Source organism: Periplaneta americana, chromosome 17, assembly GCF_040183065.1.
Source record: "Periplaneta americana isolate PAMFEO1 chromosome 17, P.americana_PAMFEO1_priV1, whole genome shotgun sequence".
Lineage (NCBI taxonomy): Eukaryota > Metazoa > Arthropoda > Insecta > Blattodea > Blattidae > Periplaneta > Periplaneta americana.
In genome coordinates this window covers 67,682,402-67,709,935 of record NC_091133.1, presented here as the reverse complement: position 1 = coordinate 67,709,935, position 27,534 = coordinate 67,682,402, and the positions used below count along the sequence as shown (strand labels likewise).

Below are 27,534 nucleotides of genomic sequence, written 5' to 3'. Positions count from 1 at the left end.
AATTAATTGATTTGACCATTCAATAGTTCATTTATTCCTATTTCATTCCCTCATTAGTTTGTTCATTTAATAGTCTATTTATTCAACTTATGTATTCAGTATTTCATCTTTTCACAAATTCGCTCTTTATCAGCTAATTTATGTTTTACTCTCGTCCGTTTATTCTTTACTTTATTAAATTATTTGTGGAATATTTTTTTCCACTTATATTGTTTAAAAACTAGTTAATTCTTGATTTATTATCGAGTTTATTTGTTCTTCCATATTAATTCATCCCTCTATTTTGATTCGTTTACTTGTTCGTTGGTTGCTTTGTTACTTAATAATAATAATAATAATAATAATAATAATAATAATAATAATAAATTCTGGCGGAGATAAGGCCATCAGGCCAGAAACAAAAGAAGCTTATTCAATGCTTATAGTTGATGCATGCTTTGTTTTATTCATTATCACGTTTTATTAATTTTAGTTCTCATAATGCATTTCTTTTCTGTTTCATTGACACATCCATTCCTAATTCATTCGTTAGTCCATTCATTCTTTCATTGGTTCATTCTTTTATTTACTTTTCATTTATATCTTTCTTTCATTTATCTATTTATTGTTTATAATTTTTTTCTTGTTTTTTAATTATTAGTTTTTCATTCATTCTCTCTTCAGTTCATTATTTCGTTCGTTATTTTATTCATTATTTAATTAATATAATTAATCATTAATCCAATCGTAGAGAGAGTAGAGTAGAATAAAATTGGTGTCTGCCTTTCCATCTACATTTGTCTACATCAGTATTCTTTTTATCAAAAGGCGATAAATTCTGGGGCTTGCCGCGTTTTATAATAATTTTATTTTAAAATATGCATAGCGCGTTAAGATCACGGTCGTTGTTTTATTGCCAACAAATGTTGACCTTATTTTCTAGCAAGATCTTGTCCACCCTTGCGATATCAGATATGAGAAATGAGCAGACACGGAGAACGGACCATTCTTCATATTCAGGTTTGGTAGTCGTGTCCAGGCTGCGGACGTAATCTACATCCAGGCGGCGTCAAGCCGTCTAGATGGACGGACGCGACGTTCGGAAGTGTCATCGCAGTTTACGGTGGGCGGAGGGACGCTGGCAGCCCGTCTGGAGGAAGTGTCATGTCTACCAAACTCTGAACACGAAATTTATCACGTCACTTCATGATTCCTCCCAAAATCGTCCCGTTGCTTCTGTACATTGCGGTTAAGGGGTGCTAATTATACTCTGACTAGAACTTTTGTCCCTTCTCAATAACAGGATAGGATATTTGTAGAACATGCTGAATTGCAATCACATTTACTAAATAATAGAAGGATAAGAGGAGGAAAATCGCATGTGATTATAGGCTAATGATAGTAATTATTTTTATTAATAATAATAATAATAAATAATAGTAATAATAATAATAATAATAATAATAATAATAATAATCTATTTGAAAAACTGTGTCCTTTACTTCACTTCAGTCTTGTTCCTGTAATGATAATGAACCAACATTACTCAGTCAAATATATTATTTTAATGTACCGAAGTACATATGATCTTTCCATGCAGATATTCTGCGTCATCATACGATGTAAGAGTAATGGAACGGAGAAAAATTCTCTCCGGCGCCGGGATTTGAACCCGGGTTTTCAGCTCTACGTGCTGATGCTTTATCCACTAAAGCATCAGCACGTAGAGCAGAAAACCCGGGTTCAAATCCCGGCGCCGGAGAGAATTTTTCTCCGTTCCATTACTCTTACATCGTATTACTGAGTCAAGATTATTGGATTTCGTGGCCAAGCTGCTAGCATAATTGAGTACAATAATTTGAGATGTGGACAGGAACAAGATCCACATAATTTGAGTTTAAGATAGAGTAGAATATGTCCTTGTTCGCATTGCGTATAGGCAACCACATTCATTTAATGTGCAGTGGAATTTGACAACATTATAAACTCCTACTGTAACTAACAGAGGTATCCAAATAAAATAAATTGCACTTTAGAGTAGGTAGGGATGAGCGTGGTTCGAGCGATGAGTCATCGCTGTAGCAGTAATGAGGGTAGCGAGACAACGTTGCGGTCACGCGCTAGTAAAATGATCATAGCTCGGGAAAGACGCAGTGTACAGAATTTGTTTTGTTTTCCCATGCAATATTGAAAGAATTTGCCTGATGATCACTTTTCCGTCTTTTAGATTCCTCCATTATGTAGCCGTAGATAGGCAAAATGAAATAGCTACTGATAATACACACTACACTAAATAGCTGCGTGGACTATCCTCTACCTATAGCAGGGCTACGTCATTCCGACGTACCTTTCCGGCGAGCTCTTAGACGGCTCTCCCGCCGTTTGTGCAGACCTGGTCTACAAATATCTCTGAATTCTTGCACGAAATAGAATCTATACTTCGTTCCATAATTCTGACAGAAGAGGTGAACATTGTCGACAGAGGAGAAAAGAAAAATAATTGCGATTCAACCAATGGCAGAAGTCTCATTACAAGCTTGTCTTGAAGTTGGGAGGGGGTAGACAGCACAACTTCAAGTCAAGCGTGGAATGAGATCTCTGACATTGGTTCAATAGCAATTATACGTCTCTCATCCTCTGCCGGCAATGTTTACATCTCCTGTCAGATATTATGGAACGAAGTATAGATTCACTGAATTTGTAGCTGGACGTGCTTATGTTTGAGCTCATTGTTGTTATTATTATTATTATTATTATTATTATTATTATTATTATTATTATTATTACTTACTTACGGCTTTTAAAGAACCCGGAGGTTCATTGCTGCCCTCACATAAGCCCGCCATCGGTCTCTATCCTGAGCAAGATTAATCCAGTGTCTATCATCATATCCCACTTCTCTCAAATCCATTTTAATATTATCCTTTCATCTACGTCTCGGCCTCACCAAAGATCTTTTCTCCTCCTGCCTCCCGACTAACACTCTATATGCATTTCTGAATTCGCCCATACTCTTATTGTGTGGTTTCGTAACAAGATGTTTTTTACGGTGATGGGTTGTTAGACCTTCGTCCAATCCTCAAACTGGAAGACCACCCCTTATCGATTGTCCACGACTGCTTATTCAATATAGTCGCAGCTAACCCTCCATATATGATTGTTATTATTATTATTATTATTATTATTATTATCATTATTATTATTATTATTGTGATAAAAATTTCGTCTTAAACTTTTGTGTACATTACGGTCATCTGTAAATATGAAATTACGATCTTCATTTTTCTCGTATTTAAGGAACATGGGAGTGCAGATATTATAAAATCGTTTTGCTTCGCAGCAAATGGAATGCATTCGCGGACCACACGTTCAGAAACGCAGCTTTGAGAGTCATCGCTTTGACTGGAAGGGTAACGACGGATCGTTTGAAAAGGGTAGCGTTACCGTATTTGCATGAGCCTTGCTATGCCGCTCTTTAAAATGACCAGCGTGTGTGAAGAGACCGCAAATTGCAATAAAAACCTTTGAGTAACATTTTAAGCATATCAAAGAGCAAATGTATGCGAAAATAATTTGTTCTGATATTATGACTTATGTTTCAAATTGCACTGCACAGCACGAGTGAAAATAGCCTCATCGCGACTCATTAGCGTATCTAACTTTTCCAACAGCGCTACATCAATATTAAATATATAATTGTAAATAATTTTCTGTGATTTAACGCTTTTTATAATTAGTTAAAAAGTTAAACAAACTTTAGCATACTTTAGAATCTCCATTCTTACGGTAGTATTTCAACACTCTTTAACTCTTGGAAACTCGACTTTTAAGAAAAGAAATAATAATTTTACTGACTTCTTTGTTATACGTGAACAAATATAACATGTCGAGCATTTTCTCAACTTAAGTGTGATGGGAGAAACTGACACCTTTTTTTTTTCTTTTTTAATCTCTTCCATACTTTTTTCTCATATCTGAATCGACATCCAGCTCATTTCTACCCTTGTTTTTTATTTAACTAAGAGTAAAACATATTTGTTTATAAACATGTGAGCAAAGCAAGAAAACCAGATGTTACAAAAATGTTTCACCTTTCACTTTTCTTCTTATAATAAGAAAACTGAACCATATCTTTGAATAATTTTTTACAGAAAAGTGATCTTTACAGGTAGTCACAATTTTTGTTCATTGAGGTGCAGAAATATAGGCTAATGGATTTCAAACCAGACCTGATTGATCCAAACGAAATAGTTCCGGAGATATTAAAGGTTTAAGTTCAGCTGCGAACGATGAATACATAAAAAGATATCCTGCCAAACATAATTTCACATTTGCAGCTTTGAGTAAGTTAAAGAAATAGTTAGTCATTCTTACCACAAGGTAGGTTAAGATGACAATGTGTGATTAAGATAAGAAACTTAATTTTCGTGATATTATGGGTTAATTATGTCCGGTTTTAAATCCATCATCTGCAAAGTTGAGTATTTCTGATGCCACCAAGTTCAATTCGGCTTTCCCGTAGCCGTAATCGCTACCTAAATCTGAACTTCAACGTAAATATAAACTACACGTTATCACCTTCAAGACTATGTTAAGGTTGTTGAATTATAGCGTCTTTCGCTTGAAGAAATAACGTAAGAGAAAGTGCTGCTCCTATAAACAACTTAAAAAAACATGTTACACAGTATTACACATTTTTCAGTTTGTGGGTACAATATAGACGTTTAAATTAAAAACTAAAAATAGAAGTTATGCCGTGTAAATATGAACGACATTAGTGGTTGAAGCATCTGAATAACATAGGCTATAATGGAATATTGAATCTATTACTACAAGCCCATAGAAGCAGACTGTCCAGTATAACTTGAGTCCGGCATTCCCTATAATCAGCAGCGGGCGGAAGGCGTTATGGTGCGCATGTTTATCGTGCTGTAAGTTCGGTAATCGTGCGATCGTGTTCCGTTATAGTTCCTTCCGCTAAATGCAGAAACTAGAATACATTACTGTAGATGGTTCTAATAATCGGTAGGCCTACATGTTGGAATTGTTGATTCGGAACTTACGTTGTATTCCGATGAAGCATACATAGCTTCGACTTAGCACCTACGTAAACAGCCAGAACAATAATTACAGCAGTGCAGGATCCGCCTGCTGTGTATGAGGTTTCGTTGCATAGCATAACATGAAGTACAGTATATTCGTATATTGGAATTGTTTGTGGTATTAGTTTCCTGTTTACAAAAATCGGTACTAATAGTCTTGCTATTATTATGAGATATTAATTGAATAATGAACGAAATAATTAACAAAGTCGAAACCAGAAAAAAAAAAGGCTAGGGCTTACTTCGTTGGAAAAAGAAAAAAGAAATAAACATTTTGTTATATGGACTAAAAATTTAAATAACTAACTCTACTTCAACATAAATATTACTATCTATACAAGTTTAAATTCGTTTGGAAGTAAATCCCGAAAAGACAAAGTATATGATTATGATTGTACGAAATTGAAATATAAAAATTGGAAATTTACGTAACCTTTAAAGAGGTGGAAAAATTCTAATATCTTGGAGCAATACTAACAAAATAATATAAATTACACTGGGAAAGAAATTAAACGTAGAATAAATATGAGAAGTGCCTGTTATTATTCGGTTGAAAAGCTTTTGTCATCAAGTCTACTCTCAAAAAATCTGAAAGTTAGAATTTATAAAACAGTTATATTACCGGCTGTTCTGTATGATTATGAAACTTGGACTCTCACTTTGAGAGAGAAACAGGGATTAAGGGTGTTTGAGAATAAGGTTCTTAGGAAAATATTTGGGGCTAAGAGGGATGAAATTACAGGAGAGTGGAGAAAATTACACAACGCACAACTGCATGCATTTTATTCTTCACCTGACATAATTAGGAACATTAAATACAGACGTTTAAGATGGGCAAAGCATGTAACACGTATGGGCGAATCCAGAAATGCATATAGAGTGTTAGTTGTGAGGTCGGAGCTTTGGGGAGGCCGAGACGTAGATGGGAGGATAATATTAAAATGGATTTGAGGGATGTGGGATATGATGAGACTGGATTAATCTTTCTCAAGATAGTGATCGATAGCGGGCTTATATGAGAGCGGCAGTGAACCTCCGGGTTCCTTAAAAGCCATAACTGAGCAAGTAAGTAATACAAGTTTAAAAGGGAGAGAATTTCATGAAATAAATAAGATCACTAGAATAGTAGGTGAACTAAGGGAAATAATGTGGAGAAATAAATAATAATGGGTTTGTATAAAAATTAAAATATGCATATCAGTTGTTAGGCTAAATATTTCTTACACCACAGAAACCAGGCCAGACACAAAATATGAAGCAAGACTTTTTTTTTGTAAAAATGCAAGATGAAAGTAGTAGTAGTAACTAACAAAACTTTAAGAGATACAGCCATAAGTTGGCTTATTTCAGGAATTTATTCTTGCAAAGAAAGTGGTTAAAACAAGAGATCTCTTTTGGAATGGAAGGATGCGTTGAAGATGATTGGCTAGATTATTAATGTAGTTACTTGCAACACCGGACAGATCTCAGGATGATACCCAGTGCAGGCTTTGTACTGAGACTGAAACATTAGCACACGTCTTGGGGTTTTGTTCGCATGGAACACCGCTTGGAAATATACTAGTACTTGCCACTTTTAGGAAGGTAATGACCAAGCGTCTTGCAACAAAATTTGATGTTCTTCAGGAGGTTTCTTGTATTGCAACTAACGGCAGTTCTAGACGTATTGATATCATTACTACTGACCGTCAGAACGATGGAGCTTACATTAAAGTTTAGGTCGCACTGTACGATATGAAACTGGATCTGGACAATCTTGGGAAGTGAACGGAGGGAAAAGAAAGGAATGTATGAACCTACCACAGATTATTTCGAACATAAATGTAAATTTCAAGGAAACTTAAATGTTTTGAGTTTATTTTTTTGCGTACCAGGCACTATAAAAATTTTTGTAATGAATTTTGTAAAACATTCCTCATTGCAAATTCCGCTCTTAAGAATATAGCAATAACAATTGGTAATACATTGAAGAATCAATTACATGGATAGAAATCTTATGTGTTATATTTTGTAAAATGTTAATTTTTAAGTTGACTGATAATATTTTAATAAAGTTTTGCCATTACGTTGAAGTAAATTAAATGTAAATATAAATGTCTATGCAATATTTGTTTGAATTATTTATGTATTTATCAAATTGCAATATTCTGTGTCCTATTGAACAACCTTTAATTTAAAGGCAGCATTATTAGTATTATTAGGTGATGATGTTGAAATAGACCAAATACCTGGATTAAAACAGACCAAAAAAATATTGGGGATCATGTAAGTAATATGGAGAATTTAAGAATCATAGAAATAACAATGATTATTATTCCAATTGGAAAAATAAGCATAGATTGACGAAAAATATAAACGAAAAGATGACATATAGGCAAAGTATTGAAGAGGAAACTTAAAATTCTTATATAAAGGAGTTCTGAATTGGGGGCATAGCTTTGTACTGTAAAGTGCATCCCTTAGCTGTCGCTTACACCGCGATCGACTCCTTAGTACACAATTTCTATAAATAAATGAATATACTGTACTTGATACTTTAATTAGGGCTATGTTATTCATATGTATGACACTTTATTTAATTTTCTTTATATGATTTTTCTTTGTCAAATGGACATACTGTTTGCGAAATATAAAGGCACAAAAACATTTCTTCAAAATAGTATAAATAATCACGCAACATATTGAAGAAATTAGAACTAGCACTGCAACTACATCTAGTAACAATTGCTGGTACCAGTGGAGTTCAACTACAGCTGATCGCAAATGGGGGGCACCTCGATGTCTGATGACGTATTCTGTCCAGAAGATTGCCGTATCTAGAGCAGACTGGGGGCGATCTCTGAACAGTACTGACAATTCCTTAGAATTCTTGCGGTAACTGCAATCAACAGAACACAATAAAATTACAATTTAGTGACTCCTAAAGAATTTCGTCCTATCTCTTTAGGTGAGAAGTTCTCATTTACTTCATCTCTGCAAGATTCTGTGATAACTCTCTCTCTCTATATATATATATATATATATATACAGAATGTTCCGAAACTATTCGTTCAAATTAATACAGAAAACAAATATATTTCGATAAGGAATATATGGTCTCTGAAGTCATGTGTTGCCGGAACTGCTTGAGGATGTATCTTTGAATATTAGACAAAGTATGTACTTCAGCACGATGGGGCGCCAGCCCATTTCAGCATTGCTGTGAGGAATCATTTGAGAGCCACCTTTGGGAATCGATGGATCGGCCGAGGTGGCCCCGTGGCCTGGCCACCCAGGTCACCTGACCTCACGTGTCTTGATTTCTTCCTCTGGGGGCATATGAAGCAGCTGGTGTATGAAACCGTTGTGGAAACAGAAGAATACCTCGTCGCTAGAATTACTGTCGCTGCTGATGCCATTGCGGACATGCCAGGTATCTTCGAGCGGACACGACAATCAATGGTCCGACGATGTACTGCGTGCATACAGGCTAATGGTCGCGCATTCGAGCAGTTCCTGTGAATGCCACTGATGTAATTAGCATGCTAAACTACCTTCTGTGTAAATCGTCCCTAGGATCAGAAATTGCCTTCAGGGACCATATGTACCATTACAAAATATATTTGTTTTGATGTTCTCTACCTCCTGTATTATTTTGAACGAATAGTTTCGGAACACTCTGTATATGTATATATGTAAGAATGCCACCGAGTGTATTAGAGTGGATGTGGTGTCTGTTGGAGAAGTTTCTGGGCCTAGTTTATAAGACTCCGAAATATAACGATAAATGAGTCACATAGTTGAAAAATTATAAACCTCGTGATATTTGTTTTTATACTGTTAATGATCTTATAACTGATCAGGAAGAGAAAAAGCAATTGGCTGGGTCACTGGTTGAGAAGAAACTATGTACTGAAGAATGCACTGGAAGGAATGGTGAACGGGAGAAGAGTTCGGGTCAGAAGAAGATATCGAGTAATAGACAATATTAAGCTATATGGATCAAATACGGAGACTAAGAGGAAGAAAGAAAATATGAAATAGTGGATAATGCTGAGTTTGCAGTGAAAGACCTGCCCTTGGACAGAAAACTATGAATGAATGAATTATGAAGGGTTCAGTACCATAGTGGGCCAAGCGCCATTTACTAAAACCGTATAAAACAAGGGTTAAAATGAAGTTATTACCATAATTCAATATAAACATAAAGCAAGTAATATAAAGTATGCACATTAAAACTAAATGACATGTCAATCTTTAATAAACTATGGTATTTACTTAACTTTAACCCTTGCTTTCTCCGTTTTTAAGAAATGGCGCTTGGCCCACTATGGCTCTGAACCCTTAATTTTATTGATGCTGCCTTATTAATTTTGAAATCCTAAAAATTTTGTCGTGAAATAGTTTGTGCATATTGTATAAGATATGCTATAGTTAATGCGTAGCAGTTACTCATACACTGATGATCGAAAATTTTAGTGTAATTGCAAGACAAGCGAGAGTGCCACGAGAAATCCTACCTAACACACAGCATATGTCTACTACAAACTTTATATCAGCTCGTAGAGATTTCAAATCTAGTATTTTCAATGGATACTTCATACATTTGCCGAAATGTTATGACATTTACGATCATTCATATTTTAAAATAATTTCTTACCTCGGATCATTTATTAAGGATTTCAGAGATTGAAGAAGATCCTCCTTTGTGAGAGATGAAATGTCCAGCTTCAACGCTATCTTCTTATTTACACCGTTTTGGATGTTCAAAATCTGGTCTGCAAACAATGGAATTCCTAGCATAGGGACTCCAGAATATACGGCCTCTTGTGTTCCCATCATTCCTCCGTGAGTTATGAACACGCGAACGTTAGGATGGTCTGTGGAAAAACAACAACTATAATTCTTAAAATGTACCTTCTTATACTGAGTTGTGATAAAAGTTTATTTTTAAGTATTTGTATTTTACGGTCGTTTAAAATGAAATGTAATATAGCCTGCTTACTTTTCTCGTTATCGTTCTCATTGCAGTGGAAAAGAAATACAGAGACTATAATTTTGCAAACAGACAAACTTGTTGCTTCCGTAGGCCTACTCATGCATTTCACAAGGCCACCACTGTTGTTATTATTATTATTATTATTATTATTATTATTATTATTATTATTAATTTCTGAAATCTTTTTCTTGACCTCCTCTGCTTCTTCGCACTTTTTATACCAAGTCCTTGTTTTCGGCCAAAATTTAACTCCCTTTTAATGTGACATATTTGCGTTATTTGTGTTACTTTATTACTTAAATTGTATTTTTTTGTTCATATTTTATCGACTCTGATCTTATTTTTTTCTTCGTAGATTTCCCATGACAAGCTGCTTATATTTCACTCTAAGCTGGAAAGTAGATGAGGTAAGACCTGTCCTGTAACATTATCATATGCCAGCGGGTATGAAGAGGGAAGATACAGGGTTGTTTCCGATCTCTGGTAACTGATTTGAATGACATGTGCGTCAGGAGTCACACGACAGCTGAACTGTGGCGCGAGATGACAGACCAGTAGTGGGTGATTTCATAGTCAGAATGCACGGCGACTCACAGCAGAAATTCCCAAGAAAATCGAGCCTTTTTTGGGAGGAGTACATAACGATCCTTTCCGATGCCAAGTACAGTTAAGTGAAAATAAAAGAAACCTGCAATAAACGAGGTTTCGTTATTTCCAAGAAAGGCATCTTTTGTGTACTTAATAAGATTGGTAAAGCTCGAATGGAATTAATTTGTATCATCTCGTGGGGTGCGGCAACTTGTGACAGGGAGTGGATTTGTTTGCTTCTTCCGCTCTGGAATTAATCCCATTCTAGCTTTGCTAGTCTTCTTAGGTACATACAAGATGCCTTTCTTGAAAATGACGAAACCACGTTTTTGCAGGCTCCTATGATTTTCACGTAACTGTACTTGGGATCGGAAAGAGTTATATACCTCTCCCAAAAAGGCTCAATTTTCTTGGGCATTGCTACTGTGATACACCGTGCACTCTGATTATGAAATCACTCACTACTGGTCTGTCACCTCTCGCCGCAATTTAGCTAGCGTTGTGATTCCTAACGCACATGATGTCATTCAAATTCGTTATCAGAGATCGGAAACAACCCTGTAGGTTTTAGGCTGAGATGAACTTCTGCGTCGGTAGATTCGTATAATATTAACCATCATGAAAAAAACTCTTTCTCATAGCTCATTCTACCCCCTTCTCGCACATCTCACATGTCAGGTCTCGCCAGCGCATGTGTACTGTGTAGTATTTCCAACATTACAACACATAGGTCTATAATAAATAATTATCAATGAAATTGTATTACTTGTTGGTGTGTAACTCACTGAGAATATCACGTTGCGGCAGCCAAGTGTAACATCTGACGTTGTCTGGAAGTTCAGGTAGGGCTTCGGTGTTGCATTTCCACAGGATACGTTGGGGTAACTCGTAGAAAGCTTGTAGGAAAGCGTTTAATATCTCTGGTGGCATCGTGTCAGGACGTACCATGGTTCCGAAGCTAAAGTAAATGACCCCATGCGTTGATTCCTCAATGTATGTCTTTATATCCTGTGGAAATACATTATGGTGGGAGTAAAAAACATAAATTGAGAACACTAATATTTTCTTGTAGTAAAATTGGTATCTTCATTTATTATGTTAATTACCACAAATACATACATACATACATACATACATACATACATACATACATACATACATACATACAGTATATATGTTTGTGTGCATGTGTGTTGTAAATATGCTTTAAGGCTCATTCACAATGAAAATTAAACATAACATAAGCGTTAATTTAAGAATATAAACGTTACGGTAAAATCAAGATCATTCACGATGGGAACATAAACATAACCGCAAACATACTTGGTAACCATGGAAACATAACAACGACGCCATTTCCTCATATTCTGTCGTATACTTCAGCGCTCCACGATTGTGCTGTTTGCAAATCACGTAAGCATAAGCATGAAAGTTTGGAATTTGCAAACTTTCATGTTAACGTCTTACGGTAATGTTTATGTCAATGCTTATGCGAATCATTGTGAATGATCCCATTTGGTAGCCTGGGCGCAAACTTCTGTGTTTATGTTACGGTTATGTTTAATTTTCATTGTGAATGGGCCTTTAATGTACTGCCACTAGCGATAAAGGAAAATAAATCTTCTGAATTTTCAAGTGTATGTAGGCCTGCTCATAATTTAATTAGGTTTTATCATATCATGGTTAATATCTATGGGATATAATTCATTCAAAGTATTATGTAAAACTTAAACTCATCTCCAATCATTTTATAGTTTACGAAACAAAATTTTAAGAATTGTATTCCATGTGTATATATTTCAGAATATGGAATAATAAAAAAATAACATTTACATTTCTTTCAATTAGAGGAACCTATTAAGTACTAATATAATGTCTATAAGAACAATTAATATTATAATTCTGATTCCAATTCGAGATATTTTTTGTTTAGACCGCGACTATAAGCAGAGTTTTCAAATAAACAAATAAATAAATGGATCGATCAATCTATAAACAGATGGAGGTTGAATGAATGAATGAATGAATGAATGAATGAATAAATGAATGAATGAATGAATAAGTAAATATATAACTATACAAATAAATAAATCGATCGATCAATCGACAAACGGATGGAGGTTGAATGAATGAATGAATGAATGAATGAATTAATTAATTAATATATAACTAAATAAATTGATAAAGAACTAAATACATAAACAAATGAATGAATGCATGGAAAATGAATGAATGAGCGTATGAATGAATGAATGAATGATGGATCGATCAATCGATAAACGGATGGAGGTTGAATGAATGAATTAATTAATATATAACTAAATAAATAGATAAATAAATAAATACATAAACAAATGAATGAATGCATGGAAAATGAATGAATGAGCGTATGAATGAATGAAAATATTATTAAGTGAGTGAATGAGAAAATGAATGAAAAATGTGTTAATAATAATAATAATAATTGCGTAAATAAATAAATAGACAAAAATGAAGTATAAAAAATAAAAAATTTGTAAACAAATAAGCGAATAATTAAAGTGGATAAGACGGTCAGCAGCGTGCACCCTGTCAGAATAAAACAGAATACTTTTATCTCTTCTCCCTCCTTTCTCTGTCCACACTTTTTAGTCAGCATTCCAAATGTGATTGTTATATACATTTTTTTAAATTAAAATATTACAAGCTACATCGCTTTCTCAATATCAGTAATTCGCAATTACTTTTTTCTCTCTTTGACAACGGAAGAATAAATTTTCGACAGTGCATTGACTATTACAGTAAGCAATGCTTCCCCGTTCTAATATGCATCGTATTTTATCGTGAATTATTGTAGAAGGTAGTGAGTTCGCTACTGTATGTGTCAGCATTCACTCAGGGTCTGATATTAGGATTGTTTTCCTCGAGTACAAGTGCTGAAAGATAAATTGTACTTGTGTCTAGAAAATGGTGGCGTGACCAGTTGGAAAGAAATACAGAAGAAAAATGTTATGAAAGATTTTCATAAATTAACACCTGTTACTCATGCACTGTAAAGATAAATGGCGCATAACTTCAAAGCAGAAATAATAAATGTTAAATGTCATCTGGATGTTATCTGAAGTGGAAAGGATTGCTTTCGTGCTAGAATAATGTAATGCCATTGATTCTATTTCTACTACACAAGAAATTGCATTTTCATTACATTCGTCATTTATTTCATCTGTATATGGGAAAGAGATTATTACAGCTGAAGTGGTTTTGGATTTGGTTTCAAAATAGTAATCGCAATTATTATGAATTGAGGCGCTGACATGGGAAAGGTAATAACTGCCAAAAACAAAATTTTTCAGGAGAAGCAAAAAACAAATTTATGAACACTTTCTCACTTACATTATTACAGAAACTGCTTTCAATGAAAGGCATACACTTATGTTTGTGTTACATATGAAATTTGAAAAGTCTGGCACAGATTTATCTGTGAAATCCTATTTTATGAAAATACAACATTGAAATCACTCCTTAGCCAAACTGAGAATTAACGTTATTTATATATTATGCACAAATTTTTCGGTAAAATGCATGATACTTTTCATCGAGGAAGTCTAACATAGATAACAAGTCTCTCTTTTTGGCATCAGGGACGACTGGTCTTCTTTCAAGGCGTTGCAAGCACTGCAACTTAGTGATTGACGTTAATGACTGTCCTTTCTTAAAAATCCTATGTTCTGTCCACATTTCAAGGTCATTAAATGACTGTCTTGTTTTTATTAGAGGAAAATCATCTCTTCAGAGTCTAATCCAGTTGAGGGTGCTGATTTTGATAGGAGTTGTATTCAAAAACTTGTCACATTCTGCAGAAAAGTCGAAGAAATCCTCATCCTTCATTATTACATTATTAGGCCTTACCTCTTCTGGGACCATGGTCTTGGGACTTTTTTTTTTTCTTTTCTCTATGATGCCAAATTCCCTATCACATGGCATGTAGGAATGTTCTGAAACCAGGAGTTTCAAGTCCACTGAATCAAAATGTTTCTTGGCAATAATGTAAATTAAATCAGGACCATTAGAATCATCCGATTCTTATTCTGCCCTGCACAGTTATCAGCCCATATTAATTGTCGAACACACTCTGATGTTGTAAAAGGAGTTACTACCTTCTCCGCGCCAACAGCTGTGCATATACAACTTACAACATCTAGTGACTACGTTTCCAACTTCGTTTCATTACATACGGACATACTACCTTCTCTGTGCCATTGGCATGGCCATTTACGACCTTCTCAATGAAAAACCTAAAAATTTGAATTTTTGGCAGTTACGACCTTTCCCATGTCAATGCCTCAATTAGTCAATTATTATGTACGCAGGTAAATATTTGTGTGTATAATAATAATAATAATAATAATAATAATAATAGTAATAATAATAATAATAATAATAATAATAATAATGTCTACGGTTCTTGTTTGATCCAACAATGAAAGCATGGCAATTTTTATTCCTGATACTTATCGATGATTGTGTCGGAAATAGCTAGATTGTAAATGAGTATAGGATAAATGGGACCGTCTATTTGCTTATCATATAATAGACGGTCCCACTTATCCTATACTCATTGCACTTCTGCTTATCGGTCAACACCACCTGTCAAAATGAAAATAGATGGTAAATGTTGCATCAAGAGTCTTAATCTTTCCATGGATAGCTACTTGAGAATAGGAATATACAATATGAGAATAATGTGCATTTTTATATATTCTTTCTGAAAATCAAGATAGCTGTTCATGCCAATTCACACACACATTTATTATAGCACTTCCGAGTGGTGATGCTGTGGAGCTCAAACGCGCCGTCGATTAGCACGACTCTTTAGCTTCATTTATAGATTTACGTGAACAGCTACAGTGCTTTGAGAGCTGAAGATGGTAGTGTTACTGAGCCACTGCACTGGTGGCGAGATTTGGTCGCCAACCACCACGTTGCACCAGCGCATAGTGTATCGATACTGCGTGTTGGTATCTTTGATGTAGCAGTGACTTATTTCAATGACCTTCAAACCAGCTGTGTATGCATCAACATACGTTCTGCCTTTTTCTCTAAACTTGGCGCTTATATCGCACCAGGAATCGACAGCAGAAATACTTTTTAGCACACTTACCAGCGATAAGGATTGTTATGTCGTTCGCGGGTGCTTGATTACATTAAACTCCAGCGTTCGAGAGTGGAATTACACGCTAACGGAACGCATGCGCACAGAAAAACAGAAAAAGAAAATTCGCTCTGTGTCCCTTCTTCATAATTCCCTATTAGCTGGTGGCATGGTTGCACTTCAGATGTATAATCTTTTCGCTGTGAGAAAAATGCTAATGTAAACAATAGCACGTGACTGAAGTGAGGCTTCATTGGCCAAAGATTGGCGCCATAGATTCTAAGTACATGATCCCGCCCACTGTTGTACATTCTGTTACATGTTATACATTTCCCGTTACTCATCAAGTAGACCTAACTGTCTTAATATGCATTACTTTGCTTAGAAAAATTTTAATTTATAATTACTGTAATTTAATTATTTTAAACTTATGTGTAAGGTCAATCGCTGCCGGACAAAGGAGTTATTCCTTCCAGGATGCAGAAGCCATACTACAGTACCACGTGCTTACGTGAATAACTACGAGCTAAAATTACGCCAGCTTGTTACAAGAACTGACTACCGCGGTGTTACTTTTCGTATTATTCCGCGTTAATAGTAATTAACGAAATATATAAGTAGCTTTTCTATTACATAGCGTTTTACATATGAGTCAAGTTATATGTTTCATTGTATTTAACAACAATTCAATGTTTTATTTTCAAATAATACAAGATTATGGTTTCCAAATACGGAACTATATTTTCTTGCGTCCTATGAGTATTTTGACTGGGAGCCAATCACGGGTATGACAGCAACGTGCTTGTGTTTACATTAGGATTTTTCTTACAACGAAAACAGTATAAATGTTTGCATTTAAGTAATTGTTTTGCTTGCTATGTGGTACCTAAGAGGTTACGTCCAATTTCGGCATCCCCTTCAAAATTTTCTAGAGCTCCTTCAGTGGAGCAGCGTAACCCGGAGTGAGACTAGTGGCCAACAGGCTTGGAGCTCACATATTTAGTTTTGTACAGCCCCCAACCCCTTGCAAGGACGCTTTTGCGTACCTTTTAAATCTGTCCTGCCAATTCACTTTCGATTTTTCGATTTTTCGAATTGTTTTGCTAACGGTAGCTGCTAAGAAACACCTCTCAGTGGCACCATATGAAAGGGTTTTGTATGTGGAAAGATCTTACCTTTGAGTAAATACGGAATTATTATTATTATTATTATTATTATTATTATTATTATTATTATTATTATTATTATTATTATTATTGTACAGGAGAATGGAAAAAGTTACACAACACAGAACTGCACGCATTGTATTCTTCATCTAACATAATTAGGATCATTAAATCCAGACGTTTGAGATGGGCAGGGCATGTAACACGTATGGGTGAATCCAGAAATGCGTACTATAGAGTATTAGTTGGGATACTTGAGGGAAAAAGATCTTTGGGGAAACCGAGATGTAAATCGGAGGTAATATTAAAATGGATTTGACGGAGTTGGTTTATGATGGTAGGGACTGGATTATTCTTTATCAGGATAGGTACCGATGGCGGGCTTATGTGAGAGCGGCAATAAACCTCGGGGTTCTCTAAAAGCCATTTGTAAGTATTATTATTATTATTATTATTATTATTATTATTATTATTATTACCGCTACTGCTAGTGTTATTTTAGCTTACCTGTGGTAATTGCTTGGCTTCTTGTATATGCAGGCCTGCAATTTCCACAAATGCCGGCACTGTTGGCCTCGGATGATGGAGACTAAAATAACTATTCACGAGTAACAAACTCGTATTTCTTGCAATCTCTGATAGGAGTGGTACATCTCCGAAATATTGGTTAGCCAGTCTCTGCATTGGTAGCTCGGATAAATAGTAATAGAGCCACTTGATTCCCTCATTGTATAACAAATTAAGTATGCGTTGTGGAAAACTCATTTTATCGCTGTAGGGTACGAAGAAATTTGGAATGTAGGCTGGATTGTCAGGGTTGCCTATCCTATCATTTGACCAGGGATACGAAACACTAGATATAATACCTATATGAGGAACTTGCAGTTTATGTACAAGACCTAGGAAGCAATCGCTTCCCCATACTTCGTTGATTATTAAATCAAATTTTATTTCAGCTGAAAGAAGTTTTTGTATGTTTGGATGTTTGTAGACTGATTCACACGAAGAAGTTGCATATTTAAGAAAAAAATTCGCAAAGAATCCACTGTTCATATATCTGAGTAAATCGAAAGTGATATTATCCTTTGTGTCTGGCAAGGAACCCACGATGCTTATGTCCGTATAGTTGGCTACTGGGAACTTCTGTGGATAATGGCTAACCGCAACGACTTGGTGGCCTCTGGCTGCCAGACCCTTTAACAGCCTTTCGAAAATAGGGAAGTGGCTGTCGACTCTGAATGGTATTACGGCGAGAATCCTTGCCGCATGATTCCGCTGCAATATGCAGACAAACGTTACTAAAACAAACAGTTGAAACTTCATTCTAATAGAACACTATTACAAGTTCTAATGTTCAAACTATTTATCTTCAAATAACGCTGGTCTGATACAAACTGTGCGCCATGCAGTCCACAATTTAATTCCGAAATACACAAAGTTTCTGCATAGGTTAATTCCAAGTTCCTGTACAGTTTTGAAGCAAGTTCATTGGTTCGAATCCTCGTAGATTGTAGAAGATGCACGTTTGTTCACTGTTGATGTGTTAAATAGAATCCCGGCTCGCGCTGACCCCACGTTATAGGATTCACACTCTGGATTCGTCTAATGTCAAGATTAAACATTCCAAAAGGATCTTGATATCAAACACAATTAAGAGTTTAAAAGAATTTCCGGGTCATAAAATCGAATTCTGCCTAGGATATGTATGGATGTGTTTGTCAAAATAGTGTTACTGTACTTTTCGTCTAAGGTGGTAGCCCAGCGCTTTGCTAACAGTGCTTGAGGGAATCCAGTCTTACATAATATGTGTACTATTGTAGCCTGCTGATGGGATTGACTGTGATCTTCACGAGCCTTCCCGAATGAGATAAGGCCAACACGTGGCGATGAGCACTCTGATTTCAGATCGGTAAACATCATCCTGAAGTACTGTATGACATGTTGTGTACAGTAAAATAGTGACGTTCAGTAACGGCTACAGTCGTAAAGCCTTGGTTTTTCTGAACCGCGACGCATGCGAGTTGCGAGGTGCAAGGCCCGCCTCGCACAAATCCGGACTACACGAAAGATAGTGAGTGGTTTCTATAACTGCGAGGTACGCAGACCTCGCACCTCACAGCTATAGAAATCACTCACTATCTCTCGTGAAGTCCGATTTGTGCGAAGCGGGCCTCGCACCTTGCAACTCGCACGCGTCGGTTCAGAAAAACCAAGTCTTCATAGAAGAAAAAATATTCATAACCAAGCTAGGGAAAAAGTTAACCAGGTGAATTACGAGTATGTATGTAATAAAAAGAATTGTAATTGAATTTCATATTGAAAGAATTTGTTTTTTAATGTAAGAAACTGCTCCAGTGATAAGATAAAAAAATAAATTTTGCTTGTGAAAAACCATGTCAAAGGAGGATAATACATAAAATTGGGTTTACATAGCGGAATGTCAGAACAAAGAAATGTTTTAATAGAGAGATCGCAGATTGTTGATGACACTGCACATAGCCTATTTAAGTCGCCTTAGGGAGCTCAGAACTAAAGAGGAAAATTATTTATCTCGTTGAAACATAGATAGCAACCTCATCTTTAGCGTGTTGTCAGGCTGATGACGTGAAAGGAATGCTATGAGATTGTGATGCGAAAAATACATTAAAACCTCGTTAATCAATCCGGACTGCCATAAAAGTTACGTAATAATTGGGATTTTGAGGTTTTAAAAGTGACCGCAAGTAAACAATCTCGTTGGTCGTATAGCTCCGTGAGGGTTAAAGATCTTTGCCCATTGTTGTTCCATCTATCATAAATTTTCAAAAAAGAAAAACTCAACCAGGTAATGAACCAAAGCGGGTATGGAACTCACGCCCTAGCGCACAGCTTCGGATCAGCAGGGAAATGCACTACTGCTGGAGCTACGCCGATGGCTAATAGGACGAAAATATAATGAATTATAAATCATAAATTTAGTAAACTGTTTGACATGATCTTTAAGAGACTATGTAGAAGGAAGTAGCCTATAACATAAGCATTTCGTTTACAACGCTCTGAAGGTCATAGCTGTTCTCCTAAGTAACGTTTAGGTCTATATGTCAGGGAAGTTTTGGACAAGAGACCGTATTTTTTGGTGAAATAAAATGACTGATTTGGTGTTAAAATCTGCCACTATGTCTGTAGTTATTTCGTGAAATAACTTGTCAATTCGGTGGATATTTCATGAAATAAGTTACCAATTAATTGTATTATGTTATGTTTAATGTACAATTTTTAAATTCCTTTTCTTACACGTATCAGCATATCAACATCACCAAAATATAAACTATGCATGGTTTCTACATTTTTCGAAGATCTGTGCGACAGTTAGTGACAAATTTCATGTATACAGAAAAGTCTCTTTGAAACTTTGCTTTTTCTGAACCGAGGCGCGACGCATGCGAGATGCGAGGCCCGCCTCGCACAAATCCGGACTAGACGAGAGATTGAGCAGACCTCACACCTCGCAGCTATAGAAACCACTCATTATTTCTCGTGTAGTCCGGATGGCCTCGCACCTCGCTTGCGTTGGTTCAGAAAAAACAATTCAGTGTCCATATTAGATATAGGGAATCACTCTGTCTGCAAAAAAATTCACACCAAATTCAATGTGGCCTTTCACTAGTCCCTACAAAGCCTTTTCTCATCAAAATATTATAGCCTCCGTTGCGTAACATACTGTAGAAAACACTGAAGGATGTTGTATGTTACAAGTCGAGTACAGATATCGATGTTTTTTTTTCGATCGGTCGCCATAGCGATAGTAAGAATGAGTGTAAACAATATCCGTAGAGAAAATTATTATAGCACTTTCGGTTTTAGGCCTACTAAACTATTGACAAATTAACTGAAACAAAAGTCTCAGCCGTGTTTTTTAAACGACATTGAATGTAATTTTGGTGTGTATTTAATAGTTTTTTCCATAGCGGGGTTATATTTCGTGGTTATTGACATTTCCAAATTTTGCGTTATTTCATAACTTTTTTTTGTTTAAATATAGTCTTTTAGATACCGTATACAGAAGGGCCAAAAACGTAACAAAGAAAGGAACTATGAAAAATTTCGCTCTTACCAAAAATTACGGTCGCTAATAATACAGTGTAACTACATGCTGTGACGATCCAGGTTTGTACGACACCTCGTCTGTAGTGCCAAATACCATCTAGAATTGAAGGGATCAGAGCCATAGTGGGCCAAGCGCCATACATTAAAAACGGAGAAAACAAAGGTTAAAATTAAGTGCTCACCATAATTCAATGAAACATATAGCAAAAAATGTAAAGTGTGCATATTAAAACTAAATTATATCTCATTCTTCATTAAATTATGGTATTCACTTAACTTTAACCCTTGCTTTCTCCGTTTTTAATAAATGGCGCTTGGCCCACTATGGCTCTAAACCCTTCAATTACAATGTTGATTGATAAATGCTGTTTTTGTGTCGTGTACAAAGGAGGGTCACGTAATCTGATCCAGCCTATGATAAGAATATTCTTCTCTTGTGTTATGTGATGTCTTGTGACTGAATCTGAACCTAAAGTTTGTTTTTTGTTACGACATTCTTACAGTATATTATCTAATATCGTGTTTGATGATTGCGAACGAAAGTTCAAGGTAAAATCCATCGAAGTTATAAAGATAAAAGATAGATCTATGAAAATGTACATTGTTTACACAACGGTTTTGTTGAAACTTCGACTCTGAATGGAAGGAAGCAATATTAGTTCGTTCAGAACTCTATCAACTCAGAATTAAATATGCTGTGTTGTCTCAAGACCCCGACGTTGTTCTAACCTCATTTCAATAGAGTTTTACCTTTTATCACTTTAATCTTAAACCTGTAATTAATAAAATAAACTGGGAGGAAAGCAACTGCAGTAAGTGTGTAAAAAAATGTAAACGAAAGCACTTCGACACGTGCACTGTCACCACTTACACTGTAATTAAAAAAATCACTTTATCGATTGTAACAGATTGTCTCGAGTGTTTGCGAAGTGAACTGCTACCGTATTTTTCGTGATCGTCTCAACACTGACTAATTTGCAACGCTGTGCTTCTTTCTGAAGTACAATGACTTGAATTACAAGAGCTTAAATATTCATGAATCTGTCTTCTTGAACAATAGCTAACAAGATTCTCACATTGATAAACTATATTGACCTTACCGTTCGTCTGTTATTCAAATAACAATAATTAATCCCGTTGTATCTATACACGTTACAATACCTTATACCTTATTTAACAACTTAATACTTTTATCTACTACGTAATGCTTAATTTTATACTTTGATTCTTCGTAAAGAAGAAAGTAACACATACTTAGTTATAAATTTCTTAATTCTGATTCTCCTTTTGTTCATCTTTTAAGAACGTTTACTTGATGCATTTCCATTTATAGTCCGTTATGTCATTTCTCGATCATACTAGTTTGACTGTTTGCAAAATTGCACTTCTGAAATGGGGCCACTTTCAAGGTGGATTGTTTCCGTTGACAATAAATAAATGAACAAATAATTTAAATTTTAGGAAAGGTCATCGTAGTATCGGTCTTTATCACTGGAATGCATTTTCAGCATTTTTCGAAGTTGTGAATTATGAATACGGCTGCAGCACCAATAAGATGCAAGTGTTCCCTGATAGGTAGTAGAATGCCACACGCCAAACATGACGTCACGCCAATATAACCTACTGTCGGTGACTCAGGAGAAGACGAGAGCGGACTGAGGAGGAAGGGATGTGAACAGATAACGTACGACAACACGTGCAATATTTGTACTGCAGTAAGCGGAAACATTAGGTCTCCTTCTGTTCAAATTAGCTTAAATTTCCATACGCATTGTTACTCATGTTTCCTGCACGAGTAATAACCTGGCTACTGGGATGCTTATCTGAGCGATGTTTATAATAATCAACAGCGATAGTCAAGAAGGTCACATTCTTTCCGCTCGTCTTCTCCTGAGTAACGGACAGTATGAACAACTAACCTTATCTCCGTACGCCCAGGGACAGAATACGGTCTCTAATCATGTCACCATTCACGACTGACCAGCCATCTGTCGGAAAGTAGCGCATTATATCGGGTGACGACACGACCCTCTATCGGACGATTCTTGTAGTTATAAGTGTGGGGCCAAACAGTGGAAAAATAAAAAATGTCCGGGGAAAATTGTTTCTGCGACTTCCAGTTCATGGAAAAATCTTGTTGAGAATGTCTCGACTTAAGAGGGGAAGATGGTTAAATATGGCGAAAAATCAATAAATTTTCATTTCTTTCATTTAAAGTACATTTTGAATGATTAAATATAGTGAAAAACAAGTAAATTTTCATTTTCTTCATTTAAAGTACACTTCGAATGATTAAAAATGATGAAAAGCAAGTAAATTTTCATTTTCTTCATTTAAAGCACACTTAGAATGATTAAATATGGTGAAAAACAAGTCAATTTTAATTTTCTTCATTTAAAGTGCACTTTGAATGATTAAATACAATGAAAAACAAGTAAATTTTAATTTTCTTCATTTAAAGTGCACTTTGAATGATTAGCTATGGTGAAAAACAAGTAAATTTTCATTTTCTTAATTTACAGTAAACTTTGAATGGTTAAATATGATGACAAAGCAGTAAATTTTTATGTCCTTCATTTCAAATTTCAAATTTATTTATCTAATACACAAGGTTTGCTCTACATTAGGCATTGCAGCCCGAAAGAACAGAAGCTCGTGCTCGGGCGCAGTTCAGTCTAGTATACTTTTCAATGTGAATAACACATTACATAAAATTTAATGCACCTTTTTGGCCCTGGTTAACCTCAGTGACGCCATTTTTAAAGCATTAGTGCACAATGCTTTTAAATGATACTAAACTTGGATTGCAGTTTCCCGTAACTTCAATGATTTTTTTCCATTTAAAATAATTTTTGATATGTGAAAAATACATCACATAAAAATTAATATGTCCTTATAGCCTTGTCAACTGCTGTGACGTCATTTCTAAAGCTTACCAATTCCCAGTAACTTTAAGTCTCTCCTTTATTCCATACAGACGTTATATGTCTTTGGAACCATTAATGCTATGTGTATGCTATTAGGTGTATGCTATAGGCCCTAATACAAATTTGTTATTTTTTTGCATTTGGAAATTATGTCGCTGTATTTGTACAGAAGTAGCTCCAAAATTCATTTTAAGCTATAGTTTCTTATTTTAAAATTGTTAAAATCAATATCAATGTTGCGCTCAAGTCATTTTAAGGAACATGCGTTTAAGTGTAAAATGTCGTATAAATTTAGAATTTATCTTTAAAAATGACTCCAATATATTCACTTTAGTGAATTATTCTTGCCTATTTTTATTGAAAAATATGGGTCCCATTCTTTTTCAAAACCTAATCTCGAATTTAAATTGTTACAACCATGATATTTCTATATACCAAAACTGAAAATTTTGCATCGATTAGGGGAAAAATTCAAATTTCATTATCTTCTCCTCGTATCTTTATTGCGAACACACTACGGGACTTCCAGAAGGTTGAATTCGTACTACATCGAGTTACATTAATAAATATATTAAATTATTAAGATATAAAAAAATTCACAAAACATTTCGACTTACACATTTCTTTTTAATGTTTCATGTACGCGTTAAATTCAAGATTATAACCTAAAATTCCCTAAAATGTTAGATTGAAAGTGTACAAATATCTGTGCCCCAAGTGAGATACAACCCATGGGCCAATTAGTAAGTTTGCCGACAGGTTAAAATGAATTGGTATAGAATTTTCTCCACACCTATCGACGGCAATAATTACCGCTTCTTGTAACCACCAGATTGTCTACTGTACTCTGCTCCGCAACTACACAAATTATATACAAACACTTTCGCTCATAACGTCATCGGCCTGCAGCTGGTTGGTTTGTGACAATATGCACCAGGAATTGGGTCTCAGGATCTTCCATTATGTGGGACGCCCAATTAGTACCACGACCTCAAAACCTTTCAGCTCCACTTCTTACCATTCTGTGTTAGACATTTGAAAAGTCTAGCATCCCTTCTAGAAAAATAAATAAAAAGCATCCGCATATTAAATAAACGTCGTTCGTGATAGTCTCAGAGGTTCATGTGCGCAAATTTTATCTTGCAGGAAGGCTTGTAAGCCAGTGGGCCCGAGTTCTTATCACGATCCACTTTAAATTTATGAAGTGTGTTGGACAAGCCCGTCGCCCAGGCAATACAATACAGTAGTTGTCTCGAGGTACTCCGGGTCCCCTGTGACATCACACAATATTGTACATAAGTTCCTTCACTATCAGGTTATGTACCCCATTGGATGTGTAAATTGCTACACAGGTCGGAGTTTCTCTTAAAGGTGATGTATAAAGTTCCTATACTATAATTTTTAATACCATTGTTATCTGTGAAACTTTTCATTTGTCCCTCAACTCCAACTTTTAACATCACCATCCACCTATTCTTAACTTTCTGGAAGTTCTGAAGTCACTACAGACAGATGCACACATTAAAATCCACAGTGCCCGGTTAGGAATTCAGTCAAGAAGAGAACTAATTTGCACAATAAACTGAAATAAATCTGAAAAAAATGTACGAGAATTATTCAAAAAGTCGAATTTCATTATACTAAAGCAGTTCCATACAAAAACAGAATTCACTGTTAAATAGGTGACGATGAATCAAATAGACAAAATGTAAATGCAAGAAATGATCACATATAATTTTTGAAGTTACAAGATAAAATTCTTAGCCACACCATCGAAATTATTTGGCTGCCTGGATAACACGAAAGGGAAAATTTTATTTAGTGCAGAAATTTAAAGTTGTTTTGTGTTTACCCTGATCGTGCAGGAATTTAACAAAGCACCACATTTTAGTTGTGTCCTGACTTGTGTAGCAATTCACACATATTAATCGGACCATACCCTGACTGTGCAGAATTTACAACAGCCCACCCCAACAACTCTCCATCATTAATTAATTAATTCAATCATTCATTCATTCAAGTATTCATTCAAGTATTCATTCATTCATTCATTCATTCATTCATTCATTCATTCATTCATCCACTCAACCACCCACCCACCCACTCATTCATTCATCTACCCATATTCATTCATTCATTCATTCATTCATTCATTCATTCATTCATTCATTCATTCATTCATTCATTCATTCATTCAGAATGAAATGAAGATCCTCTGTGCATGTGAGATGTACTCTGGGTAGTCTCTTACGAACTATGTGGTCACGCTTCTCGGAATTGACGACATATAAGATGAGCCCTCTCGTAGCCAGGGCAAAAAACACAAGTTAAAGGCCCTGATATTGGAAAGAACGAAAGGTTTTGGGGCCTTCTTCAATGATTATGGAGTAATACCTGGGGTGAGTAAATAACATTTTGTGAATATGATGGTTGTGAGTTCGAATGCCATTTACTGCATAAATACATTTGTTCAAATTAGTAATGATGGATTATTTGCAACAGCTTGGAAAATTTATCACTAGCTAATTATATGAGGTGTTTCTGAATAACTATTCCTAATTTTCAGATGTGGCAGAGGACTTGTAATTAAACATTTTTTCTTAGTAAAATTGTGTCAGAAAATGCATCCGTATCGAGTTAAAACGATAAAAATCAGAACTCCTCATTCACATTAATTTCCATAGATATCTTTGTGTTTCAGCTATTTCTGTTACCAGGGAAAGAATTGTTTTCGTTGTATGTTACAATATAAATTTTTTGTCAGATATGTTCATAATCAATTTGAAATAATTAAAAATGCATCAGTTTACAAATCTTGAATTAGTAGACATGCATATGGCATATGGAGCAGATTAGGGCAATGCTAATGATGTACGGTAAATAGCATTCTCAGCTTCATATTTCCTATTATACAATATTTCAAGGATAGATAGTCTTCGAGATAGTGGTCAGTTACTTTTCATGTTGAGATTCTTTGTAAGTCTCATTCCTTTCATACCGATATATCTCGATACGGAAGAGTTTCGAGACATTCATGTTGAGATTCTATGTAAGTCTCATTCCTTTCATACCGATATATCTCGATACGGAAGAATTTCGAGACATTACTTTATGAAGACAAAATGTTTCATTACGTGCCCTTTATCACATCTGAACATTAGGAATATTTATTCAGAAACACCCTGTATAAAATTCACAATATTTCTATTATCGTTTTGAAATTAAAAAATCTTCAAAATGATTTACTCTTAATTCGGGTCATTATGTCTGTGTGTGATGGACACTGAAAACATTGTAGACTGTTTACAAAATAAAATAAATTTTTATGAAAAATTTGTGTCATGAGTTTCACATATTCGTTCGTATCTTGTGTTTTACGCTTTCGTGACAATTAAGTTACTTTGTCATGATGGGAATTGTTTTACTGTTTGTCATGTATATCTCAACTGTTATTTGCAAGACGTACAGTACATAAATTAATCATTTTTATGCGCCCAGATAAGATTATACTTTTGTTCTTTGGATTGCATACAAAAGGGACATACCTAAAAATAAGACGTTGACTTCGTAGTAAATA

General features: G+C 35.2%; 2 protein-coding genes across 8 annotated transcripts in view; one reads left to right on the top strand and one right to left on the bottom strand.

Annotated features, from left to right (window-relative positions):
- The window catches only part of LOC138693158 (lachesin-like), a 1,789,721-nt gene that overhangs the window by 1,554,751 nt on the left and 207,436 nt on the right, over positions 1–27,534 (top strand). The window lies entirely within an intron of this gene.
- LOC138693069 (UDP-glycosyltransferase UGT5-like) lies at positions 1,758–22,997 on the bottom strand. 4 transcript variants are annotated; one of them, XM_069816643.1, is made up of 5 exons: positions 21,902–22,020; positions 17,452–18,546; positions 11,433–11,655; positions 9,721–9,940; positions 1,758–7,959 (listed from the first exon to the last, which is right to left on the bottom strand). In XM_069816643.1, exons 2-5 carry the CDS (start codon positions 18,265–18,267, stop codon positions 7,653–7,655), a joined length of 1,566 nt encoding a protein of 521 aa, XP_069672744.1. In that variant the 5' UTR covers positions 18,268–18,546; positions 21,902–22,020; the 3' UTR covers positions 1,758–7,652. The 4 variants fall into 4 exon arrangements, with proteins under 4 accessions (XP_069672744.1, XP_069672743.1, XP_069672746.1 ...); XM_069816642.1 differs by having other exon boundaries at positions 21,781–22,012; XM_069816645.1 differs by lacking the exons at positions 17,452–18,546; positions 21,902–22,020 and adding an exon at positions 22,950–22,997.